General features: G+C 40.2%; 1 protein-coding gene across 1 annotated transcript; it reads left to right on the forward strand.

Annotated features, from left to right (window-relative positions):
- Positions 1–27: 27 nt before the first annotated feature.
- On the forward strand, positions 28–2,969 carry LOC125881269 (lysophosphatidic acid receptor 4-like). Its single transcript, XM_049564358.1, has one exon. The coding sequence runs from the start codon at positions 28–30 to the stop codon at positions 898–900; it is 873 nt and encodes a 290-aa protein (XP_049420315.1). The 3' UTR covers positions 901–2,969.
- The last annotated feature ends 9,590 nt before the right edge of the window (positions 2,970–12,559 follow it).

Consider the following 12,559-nt stretch of genomic DNA (forward strand, 5'->3'; position numbering starts at 1 on the left):
GTAGCTGAACAAGTTGTCACAGCTGCAATGATTCTCCAGAATCTAACCTCCAACTCCAGTGAGCCTTCAGGGGACATGGGAGTCTTCATGTTTGGACACTGTGGGGACATGATGGCAGGTATCATAGTCTGGGCATCTCTCAGCGCTCTCTTCTCTCTGGTTGGGTGTCCTGCCTGTGTTGCTGTTCTCTTAGAGCTGTTCCGCAGACACAAAGCAGGAACTCCCGTCTCCCCCAACGACGTCTTCATGCTCAACCTCACCATCATGGACTTGGTCTTCTTGTTTTTTGTCCCGCTCGGACTGTGTAACTTCCTGCTGTGGTACATCAGGCCCATTCAAATGCTGAGTAACTTCCTGTATGCTCTGAACCTGGCTGGACGACCTCTGTTTACAGCGTGTATCTGTCTGGACTGCTACCTGGCTGTGGTCCATCCTGTCACCTACCGCACCAGGAAGAGTCTGATCCCCCGCGTCCTCATGGCTGCGGCTGTGTGGACCATCACGGTGACTCAAGGGATCACGTTCAAAGTCGTCAGTGAGATGAACCACAGCGCCTGGGCCATGTCTGTGTACATCATAGCACTGCCCATCATCATCTCATGTGATGTCTCCATCCTCTGGGCTCTGAAGAAGTCCGTCCATGCAGGCGGAGACCTCCACCCCAGGAAGAAGAAGGCTCTGCAGATCATCACTAACAGCATGGTCATGACCGTCACATCGTACGTCCCCCCAGTGCTGGCGTACATCCTTGGAGATCTGATCATCAGTGATGACACAGTGTATGAATGCTTTTTGGCCATACCGATCCTGATAACTCCGACTGCAGGGAGTGCGATCATGCCTCTGCTCTATCTGGGGAATCTAGGGGGTCTGAAGAGTCCCTGCTGTTCAGATGGTTAGAGAGAATAGGGTTAGACAGTTTTAACTAATGCATATCATCATAGGTGCCATGGTAGTGCAGTGGTTAGCATTGTTGCTTCACAGCAACGGGGTGCCTGGTTCAAACCCAGGGTGTGGGAGCCCTTGCGTATGGGATTTGTATTTACTCCCTGTGTCAGCGTGGGTTTTCTCCAGGTACTCCAGCTTCCTCCCACAGTCCAAAGACATGCAGGTTAATTGGTGACTCTAAATTGTCCATAGGTGTGAATGTGAGTGTGAATGGTTGTCTGTCTCTGTGTGTCAGCCCTGTGATAGTCTGGTGACCTGTCCAGGGTGTACCCTGCCTCTCGCCCAATGTCAGCTAACAGGATAAGTGGTTATAGTGAATGAATGAATATTGCCATGAAAATTAGTTCTCTGAAACTGTATGTTTGAATATGCAAAAAAAACATTATCTAATTGAATAAGCATTAATTTAGATTTTTCCAGGACAAAATCTGACCTTGAATAAAGTCAGGTTTAAAACTTTTGTTTCATTTCTGTTTCATCAAAGTTTTTTTTAACAAAGAAAATTATTGATATTTATTTTTATTACTCCCTTAGAAAATCAGAAAAAACTGTCAATAGCCTTAAAAAAATAATCTTCATCATGTTTTTAGGAATAAAATGTTACATATAAAATGTTTTTGTTTTGTTTCAATATTGGGGCGACACGTGATGCAGCGGGTTTGGTAGACGGCGCTTAATTTCCTTCATTCTGGTGATTTTTTTATGTGCCATTTTATGCCTTTAATGCAGCAGTTTATGGTGTAAATGTCTTAAATGTTGTCAAAATGTCCTCTGCTACTTTTATGTTTTTATTGGGGGGGTGGGGGTGTCGAATGCAAGCATTCTTAATATTGATGGTGCCATGCCACCTGTGAAATCTATGCCTGTGGTTATATAAATCAAGCTATTAATGATATATAAACAATCCCCTATGTAAAAAAACAATCTTTGGAAGATAAACAGGGATAAAGCCAGAATGGTTTGTATAGTGGTGTTGATGTCTGTCTCAGAGAAAAAAATCCAATTTTGAGAAAATGGCCTTTAAAGGTATGTGTTGTAAAATTACGTACATTTTTGGACCAAAAGTAGGACGGCACAGATGAAGAGGGTAAAAATGTTATCTAACAGACATTGCCAAGAAACCTTCCCCAGTTGATTACTTACATTAAGACAATTATTTTTTATATTACAAGTTTTATTACATTTTATGTTTGAGTATGCCAAGTACTCATTATATAGTTAAACATGCATTGTTTGCATATGTTTCCACAACAGGAATCTGAACATAAATAAAAATCTAAACGTGCATTTTGGATGTTGTCTTTCCAGTCTTAGTCTGAATGACAACATGTTATGGAAGCAAAATAGCCCAAAATCTCAAAACTGACCAGCACATGAAAAAGCATTTTCACCTGTAGTGTCTCACCTTGATAGTCAAGTTTGATGGTGATGTGTCAACTACAAAACAGTAAATGCATCCAGTTCAGTGGTGATACTAGATTTATATGGTTACACCTAATATTGTATGTATGAAAGTTTTACAGGTAGCTAGCTGTCATACACTCGCCAGAAGGGGCCCCACTTAGGGTTCTTTTGGGGCATTAGCAGTGCACTGTAGTGCTTTTATGGGAGGGGCTTTCTAGTTGTCATTGCAAAATGTACCAACATGAGTGGCCATCAGGAGCCCCTTTTCCCAGTTTTTGTGGGGGGTCCAAAACTTTTGCCTGGATTGCATCTCTTGCTGGTACATCCCTGATCCAGTCATGAGCCAAGGAAGCCTCTATTAACCATTCACAAGTTGCAGCTCTATTTGCGTGCAGCCAGTAGAACTGTCTGAACTGCTTTTTACAATATTTCAGCGCACAAATAATCTACTCAGCTGGTGATGTAAATAACTTGTAAATAAACATGTTTAACTGCACGGTCTGAGTTGATTCGTCTCAGTAGGCATCAGTGTCGGCAGATATCAGGATGTAAGTGTCACAATATGTATCATCCATCCCATCATTTTTCAGGAAAGAGCTCACAAATCACATGCTTATATTCATGGATCATATTAACTTTGTTGTTATTGTTATTTATTATATACTATCAATTATATGATTTTCAATTTTATACTTATCTATATATAAATGTGAATCAGTGTATGCTTCATTTCTGGGATCAATAAAGTGTGAGTTTTTCCTATTCACTGTGGAGTGAGTAAGTGTTAAGATAAAACACATGTAAAGTAATAAAATGTAGGATTCATGACAACAAATATAATTATATTTGTTATATTACACATGTTAAACAAGGACGCAAAAAATATGTAAAAATATGTGTGTATGTAGAAGAGAACAAAATTACAATCTTGTTTGTGTGTATCATTTTTTGTTAAATACTCTGAATCCCTTGTGTTGGAAAATCCGACTTGGAAACTCCCGTCACACAATGTACCTTTTTCCAACATACATGTTCATCCCACAGTATGTAAATGTTTGTTTATACCTGCACACCTACATGAGTACAACTGTCATGAAAGATGACCTGCTCGCCTTCATCATTTACATTAGTCATATATCACTGCAAATGAGGAACCAAATGTAACTCTGTCGTGGAAAAGAAGTCTTTGATTTTACAAAGTCATCCAGCTGATGAGCCGATGAATAAGACTTTTTCCTCACATGTTTATCAAACATTTCATTAGTGTTATCAGTCTGAGGTTTTCAAAGTTATAGTAAATTATATGCAGAAGCACAGTGTCTTCTAGTCTACAATACTAATAGTTCAGTTTGTTCTGATGTGTTTAAAAGCCAATACAATTGTTAGGAATTTTTGATACTGATATAATTTTCTATCCATTGTCTGTGGCGTAACAATATTAGTTGAAAGGTTTTGGGTTTCTTTCAAATTATACAGATAAAAGTTACAGTGGTAACTCCACAGCAGCTTAGATACACTGTAAAGAGAAAGTATTTGTTCTAACTTAAAAAATAAAGTTTCTGGGCTGCCTTGAAATTTAAGTTGACTGAATTTGAGAAGACAAGTTGAGGTAATTTTGTAATGATTGAACTTGTCTTTTTAGATTCGGTCAACTTAAATTTTTAAGACAACCTGGACACTAGCTTTTACAAGTTAGAACAAATTTCCTCCAGTTATCCCGCCACCTGTTTGCCACCACAGTATGGAGCATCTAAGGTTTACCCCCCCTTTACGATAATCATGATCAAAAGTTTAAAATGTGTTTTAAAATGTTTTTTTATGGAGATTTTTTCCATTAATCAGACAAGACATTAATATAAGCTGTCATCTTAAGGTAAAAATATCTACAGAATTATACAGGAAACTGTAGAGTAGGAAAGAACCAACAACAAACAAAATGTGCATCAAAGTGTTTTAACAACAGTTCATAGCTATTTATTCCTAATCACACCATTAACATTTATCAAACTGGTTGTCTTAAAAATGAAGGTAAATTTAAGTATAAGTATGAAAGTTACTTAATTCTAACTTTCTTTAATTCTTTTTTATAAACATAAAACATTAGTGCAAACATACAGCATGACATGATAAATGTTATAAGAACATAGCATTAGATAAATTAAATCAAGAAGAGAACCACATGCCATATAGGTGTAGAGTTCAGTGGGAAATACAGGAGACAACTCCTCCTTAATATTTAGAACATGTGCATTTGTCTCCCCATATTTTTGGTGCATAAAATTTCACTAGAATGCAGGAAATTAAGTGTTTTTATGCTGGTTTTTTTGGGGGGGTTTGGTTGTTTTTTTGTTGTTGGTTGTTTTTGGTTGTTTTTTTTGGTTTGGTTGTTTTTTTGTTGTTGTTTTTTTTTTGCAAAGATTTGTTTTTATTAACAGATGCTCAAATTACAGTGCAGGAGCAGTTCCAAAATGTGTGTTTGAAAATATTATTTTTTAAAAGAAATAGTAAAAGGACAAAGATACTTATCCAAAAACAAAAAACAAAACATACTAAAAAAAAGAATTTAAATAAAACGTACAGATACTATCCCTTAAGTATATACTGTACAGGGAGGATGGACTAAAACTAAATCTTCGGACATTTTGACGCACAAACATATATTGATATATTCACGAAAGGATCAGAAATGATCAAACTTGGGAAAGAGAAACAAGAAGTTGTTCAGCATCAACCCCAACCCCTGTATGGTTCTACATTTTTTGTCATTTCTATAAAAATGTCAATAAAGGGACCCCATATTTTCTGAAAGATTGAAGGTTTTTTTCCTCATATTATATAATATTTATGTAGGTGTGTAAGAGGCAAGTTCATTAATCCAGTGTCTTGGGGATGGTGCATCATCTGATTTCCAATTAATTAATAAGCATGCTCAAATATTTCTGGTAGAGGACACCCAACCCGTTCGCTAAATATGTGTCCCCCTAGTGTTGAAATGAAATCTACGCTCATGATGTCATAAATATGTGATGGTCTAAATATGCACAGGGATATGGCTTACTTGAAAAACTGAGTTAGGGGTTATTTTAACTTTCAACGAGTCAGAGACCTTTTAGCTTCTGGCACCTGGTTATGTGAGAGGGAGATGCAGATACTATCAGAGGAGGCATGAATTAAGAATTCTTGCAGCATCCGAGCCTGAAACGATCCAATTTTCCCTGATTCTTTAGATGGAGTATCGACATGATAGTAGATCCCAAAGTGGAAGTAATGGTCATCGGAATAGCAATCAAACAAAGGAAGGCGTTGAAACTGCTGATCAGCAGCTGGCCAACAACTAACATAAGCACTGGAGGAAGGTAAGACAAGACTGTCATCACCAGGCTGTTGATGAGGGTGTGGACAGCTCTTTGCTTCTGCGGGTGAATGTTTGTTCTGCCAGGTTCAGACTTAATTAGTTTGTGGAGGATGAGAGAATCACAGAGGCCAATTATTATCACAGCTATTACATATGGCGCAATGGAAAACATGGTGAGGTATAACTTGTAACAAAGAAAGAATGCAATGCCAATGGCAAACGTCAGAGTCCAAACAATGCCAACTATCACAACCCTGGGAGTCAGACTCTTCCTCTTGTGGTAGAAGATTGGATGAACCACAGCCAGGTAACAGTCCACACAGGTACAAGCCATCAGGAGGGGTCTCCCACATGTGCTCAAGGCATAGATGAAGTTCCAAGTCGCTTCAAATGGCCAACTCTTCCAGAAAAGATGGTTTAATAATCCCGGCGGGATGAAGAGCAGGAAGACGGAATCCATGATGAAGAGGTTGAGAGTGAAAACATCATTCGGTTTGAAGGAGGTTCCTCTCTTGTATCTCTGCAACATCTCCCAGATGCCGGCAATGGATGCAGGAAAACCAAGAACAAAACACAGCATTGTAAAAGAAATCCAGACATATTTGCCCCCTTCATGGTCGTCACATCCCTCAAAATCAAATTCTTTCCAGACAAATCTGAATGCACCAGAGTTGGTGGGCAGATACTCGAAACAATGATGTATCTCCAGCGACATTATTGAGCAGCGTAGTTTGGAAAACAAACGACCTGAGGGACACAGATGTAGAAAATATGCTATTGTTCAGTTTATCAGTTTGAACTTTGCAGCACATTGGTTGATACATAAAAAACAGACACATACCGTACCTTCCTATAGTTTTGTAATGATGCTTTTACAGAGGTGCTGCTGAGTCTTGTTGCCCTGATGAATGTGTCAAACATCGCTGGAAGCTGCTCCAAGTGCTTGTGCGTATACATCAATCAAATTAATGACCTGGTGTCAGTGGCAGCTTTGCAAATCCAGATATGGAAAAGAGCAGACCCACAGAGCACTGGAGACTCACAAAGGCCCACAGTGAGAGACAAAGACACAAAAATTCAAACTGACATTTGTGTGTTTACACTTCACTCTCTGTTGATGTCTTCTGGCCTGACAGTGAGCCAAAGTTCACATCACTTAAATTATTACAGTTCATCCCCAGGGATTATGTGTGTACTTGTCATGGCAATCCATTCACTCATTGCAGTGTGCTTAGTACCAATCCATTAAGTAAGGGGATCACTTAAACCAGGAATGTACACTCTTCAAAAAATAGGTGCTAACTAGAACCATAGGGTTCTTTGGCGTGTCCCCATAGGAGAACCCTTTTTGGTATGGTACCTTTGGAACCAAAAGCAACCCTCCAGACACGTTACCTAGAACCTAGCGTTTCCTCTTTAAACAGTACTCTTAAATGTGGGCGGGGTACAGCACTTACTGTATTTCTTCATCACCGGTGACACAGGTGGAAGTCTGCACCTCGTCTATCGTCCACAGAACGAGGTTGCACGCCAACATGTTCAGAACAAAATAAAACAGGCTGCAGTGACAGTCTCTCTCCATGGGATATTTGAAAATAGCAGATTTGTGCATGTAGTCCTTCTCAGGCAAGCTCAGGGGTTTAGTGTTGCTGGAACCCACAGGAGCAATGATCTGCAATGCTTCTTTTCTCTCCAAGTGAGGATTAGAATATATAGAAATGGGAACAGTGCACAACAATTCCATAAGTACCATCCACAACTTTTCACAGTGGAAATGAAAAACATGTGTACTGAACTGAACCGTACTGCTCAGTGGAAATGGGCTGTTAGAGGGTTCTACCTAGAATCCAACATAAAGGGCTATATCTAGTGGTGCCCTATGGGGGAGAAAAGTCAGGACAATTCTCGACACCATGACTGACAGGGGCCCTGAGAAATATTAATGAAATAATAAATATTTTGTTCAATAAAGAAATACAATCACTCACCAGATCCACTGAAAAGAGGTGCATTGTCGCCAGAACCCTCAACATCTGCAGCAGCCAAAGAAGGCACCACGTTTCCCTCCATCCGCTGTATCACAGATTCAGTCAAAGACACCTGAACGCCACATATTCTGCTTAAATGTACCATTAGTCTGTTTCAAAATCCTTTGAGAAAGAAAATCCAAACTACATTACAGCTGCAGCATCTCATTTTAATAGTAAAATAATGGTTGCTTTGTAAGTTACAACATTTAAAGCACTGCCAGCATTTATGCCATAATTATTTAGCACTTTAAAAACTGACTTTTCTTCACAATCAGTACTTTTATCTATTACACGTATACTGAGTACATTCTGGTGCTAATACTACATCTGTTTAAGTTGATGTTCCAATTCCAACTCCTACAGCTTTTTCTTTGAGGAGACCCGCAGGACAGCTGACGAGCTTGGCCAATATAACTGTCTCTAAGAGGCTGTAGCCAGCTGAGTTTTAGCTAGTGTGAAGATACTGGTATCATATGAAACTAGAGGAAGTAAAGAATCCAGTGGTACCAACCATGTCATGCTACCTTGTCTTGAAGGGTCCCTTGACCTCTCATCTCTAGATATCTACATGAAAATAGGTTCTATGGGTATTTCTGCATACTGGCGTCCCTGCAACACTCTTGGCATAGCATAAATGGGGTATGAAGAGAAAACCTGAGACTCTTAAGGATTCAGTGATCCAGTTTTACTCATGTGTGATAATGTTAGTTCCCATAGAAACCATTTCATTGTAGTGAGACCATTTTTAAATGGACATCAATGTATAAAATGACCTGTTATGACCTCTTGAATAACCACAGCTTAATGAAATGTTACAGCCATAAACTAAAGGGTTGGGGCATTCAGAGGATGTATGGCTTTCCAAGGTTTGTTAACAATAAGCATTTGTTTTTTCAGCAGTTTACATGCTCTTGATAGTCATTTTATATATCCCAAGAGGAAAAAACTGTGATACAATAAGTGTAATTGATACATTGCTCATCCCTAGTAACTACAAATTGGCAAGACGTTTATCTCTACACTACAACAGAGAATACCATAAAAAATGCTGAAAACTAGTTGCAGATGAACTGGACATTTCTGGTCATGGGCAAAAACAAATTTTGAGAAAACGGCCCTCAGAGATATGTTTTGTAAAATTCCATACATTTTAAGACAAAATTAAGACACTACAGATAAATAGGTAAAAAAAAAACTTTAACTAATAGATATCACCATGAAATCTCATCTCACATCCCAAAGGTGCTCTATTGGATTGAGATCTGGTGACTGTGGAGGCCAGTGGAGTACAGTGAACTCATTGTCATGTTCAAGAAACCAGTTTGAGATGATCTGAGCTTTGTGACATGGTGCGTTATCCTGCTGGAAGTAGCCATCAGAAGATGGGTACACTGTGGTCATAAAGGGATGGACACGGTCAGCAACAATACTCAGGTAGGCTGTGGTGTTTAAACCATGCTCAGTTGGTACTAAGGGGCCCAAAGTGTGCCAAGAAAATCTCCCCCACACATTTACACCACCAGCAGCAGCCTGAACCGTTGATACAAGGCAGGATGGATCCATGCTTTCATGTTGTTTACACCAAATTCCGACCCTACCATCTGAATGTGGCAGCAGAAATCCAGACTCATCAGACCAGGCAAAGTTTTTCCAATCCTCTATTGTCCAGTTTTGGTGAGCCTGTGTGAACTGTAGCCTCAGTTTCCTGTTGTTAGCTGACAGGAGTGGCACCTGGTGTGGTCTTCTGCTGCTGTAGCCCATCTGCTTCAAGGTTCAACGTGCTGCTGGTTCAGAGATGGTCTTCTGCAGACCTTGGTTGTAATGAATGGTTATTTGAGTTGCCTTTCTATCATCTTGAACCAGTCTGGCCATTCTCCTCTGATCTCTGGCATCAACAAGGCATTTTCACCCAGAGAACTGCTGCTTACTGGATATTTTCTCTTTTTCGGACCATCCTCTGTAAACCCTAGAGATGGTTGTGTGTGAAAATCTGAAACACTCAGACCAGCCTGTCTGATACCAACAACCATGCCATGTTCAAAGTCACTTAAATCACCTTTCTTCCCCATTCTGATGCTCGGTTTGACCTTCAGCAGGTCGTCTTGACCATGTCTACATGCCTAAATGCATTGAGTTGCTGCCACGTCAGTGGCTGACTAGCTATTTGTGTTAATGAGGAGTTGAACAGATGTACTTAATAAAGTGGTCGGTGAGTGAGTGACCTAAAATAAACACCTAAATGTGTATTTTGGATGTTTTCTGCCCACTAGTCTGAAGGAAGACATGCTATGAATGCAAAATAACCCAAAATCTCAAAACTGACCAGTGTATGAAACAAATTGCCCCAAAGAGCTGAACTGAAACTCTACTTCTATAAGTTATAATGTTTCTGATTATGTGAGAGGGAGAAGCAGAAATTAGCTGCAGCATCCAAATGTGAAATGAGCCAATTTTCCCTGATTCTTTAGATGGAGTATCGGCATGATAGCAGAGCCCAAGCTGGCAGTGGTGGTAATTGGAAGAACAACACAACACATGAAGATATCTATAGTACTGCTGAGGCATCTCCCGATTTCAAACATAAGCACTGGAGGAAGGTAAATGAAGACTGTCATCACCAGGCTGTTGATGAGGGTGTGGACAGCTCTTTGCTTCTGCGGGTGAATGTTTGTTCTGCCAGGTTCAGACTTAATTAGTTTGTGGAGGATGAGAGAATCACAGAGGCCAATTATTATCATAGCTATTATAAATGGCACAATGGAAAGTATGGAGAAGTATAACTTGTAAAAAAGAAAGAATGCAACCCCAGTGGCAGCTGTTAAAGTCCAAACAATGCCGACTATCACAACCCTGGGAGTCAGACTCTTCCTCTTGTGGTAGAGGATTGGATGAACCACAGCCAGGTAACAGTCCACACAGGTACAAGCCATCAGGAGGGGTCTCCCACATGTGCTCAAGGCATAAGTGGAGTTCCAAGTCGCTTCAAAGGGCCAACTCCTCCAGAAAAGCTGGTTTAACAATCCCGGCAGGATGAAGAGCAAGAAGACAAAATCCATGGCGGAGACGTTCAGGATGAAAACATCATTTGGTGTGAAAGGAGTTCCTCTCTTGTATCTCTGAAACATCTCCCAGAGGATGGCGGTAGATGCAGGGAGACCAAGAACAGTGCGCACCATTGTCAAAACAGCCCAAACAAATCTGCCCTCTTCATGGCCTGTACACACATTAAAATCAAATTCTTCCCAGACAAATCCAGACGGGGCAGAGTTGTTGGATAGACGCTCAGACTGATAAAGCATTTCAAGCAACATAATTGAGCGGAGTAGATTAAACACCTGAGAGACACAGAAAACTAAAATTAAACTAAATTCAGACATACACACAACATGCTGCAAACAAGTACCTGTACATGCTACACATACTGTACCTGCTTATAAGGTTTGGTAGGGATGTTTTCACCGAGGTGCTGCTGTGTCTTGTTGCCCCGAGGAATGTGTCAAACATCTGTGCAAATGTTTGTGCATAGGCTTCAATCAAATTCATAACCTGGTGTCAATTTCAGTTTTACAAATCATATATTTATGGAAACCAGCAGACCCACGGAGCACAGGAAATGTACTACAATTCCAATAGCATGGTTTATAAGGGAAGAAAAATGACCATACCAGACTGTCATTGTAATGCTGATGTGAACTTGTTGAATGTGGTTTAACATCCATTAACCTCTGTACATCAGAAGTGATGCAAATAACATCAGAATTTGCAAACAACATGTTGTGGAAACTCATTTATAAAACCCTGGGTGATGACCTGACATGCAAATGTTGTTTTAGCTGTTAACAGGTGGAAAAACAAAAAGTGTGTGGCAGCATAAACACCCTGTACACTACAGGCAAATCAGGTGTCGGAACGCAGATGAATGTGCTGTCATTGCTGATGAATAATACTCCGAGACTGCTGGGGTTTATCAGGCGTCACTGCGTTAAGTGAGCAATCAATGCCAGAAGTCGAGGTATGGAAAGAAGCCAGGTGTCAGGCAAAAGAGCAGCTGAGAGGAACAAGTGTTGCTTGTCATGTACACTGTTGGCACTGGCAACATTACTGATGATGTGCTTATGGGGTGCACACATCACATGGTCTCCATCCACTCGAAAATGTAGAGTTGCAGAGTTACTGGTTACTGGTAAGTTACTGGTAGCCCTCTAATTACTTTCTGATCTGATTATAATTGCAGTAGGCTGTGCCTGCCACATTGAATGCTGTCACTGATATCATGTCCTTTTCTTTTTTTAGTTTCCCTGACACCTTGAGACCAACAAAATGACCATAAAGATGCACAGAAAAGACCACAGAGAGATACAAAGGCACTCCAAAGAGACACAAAATAAGTACAAAATGACACCTAATTATTTAAAAGAGACACAAAATGACTACAAAGACACACAAAACAACAAAAAAGAGGCAAAACCATGTAGGAGAGGTGGTGGGGCCTTTTGCATATCTGTGCCCTGGGCTCCATTTTCTCATAATTCGCCCATGCTGGTAGGGTCTCAATATGTGCAGGCCAGGAGAGGACGGGAAAATAGTCACAGACAATCTGATTTATTTAACTGGATTCAAAAGAGATGTTAGTTTAGACTGGGGGAAAAACTTGAAACCTGAACACATCTGTATGCACAAAGGCAGCTCTGGAGCACATCCTATGCAACGCTGCCTTCACGTGCTCCTCGTAAACTCTCCTTTCAAGAAGTTGTTTATAAGTCAAAGCTCGTTGGATAGGCAGGCTGTGGGCAGAACAATTATAAATTAACTACATTATAGC

The sequence above is a fragment of the Epinephelus fuscoguttatus genome, linkage group LG20 (genome assembly GCF_011397635.1).
Source record: "Epinephelus fuscoguttatus linkage group LG20, E.fuscoguttatus.final_Chr_v1".
In the NCBI taxonomy this organism is placed as follows: Eukaryota; Metazoa; Chordata; class Actinopteri; order Perciformes; family Serranidae; genus Epinephelus; species Epinephelus fuscoguttatus.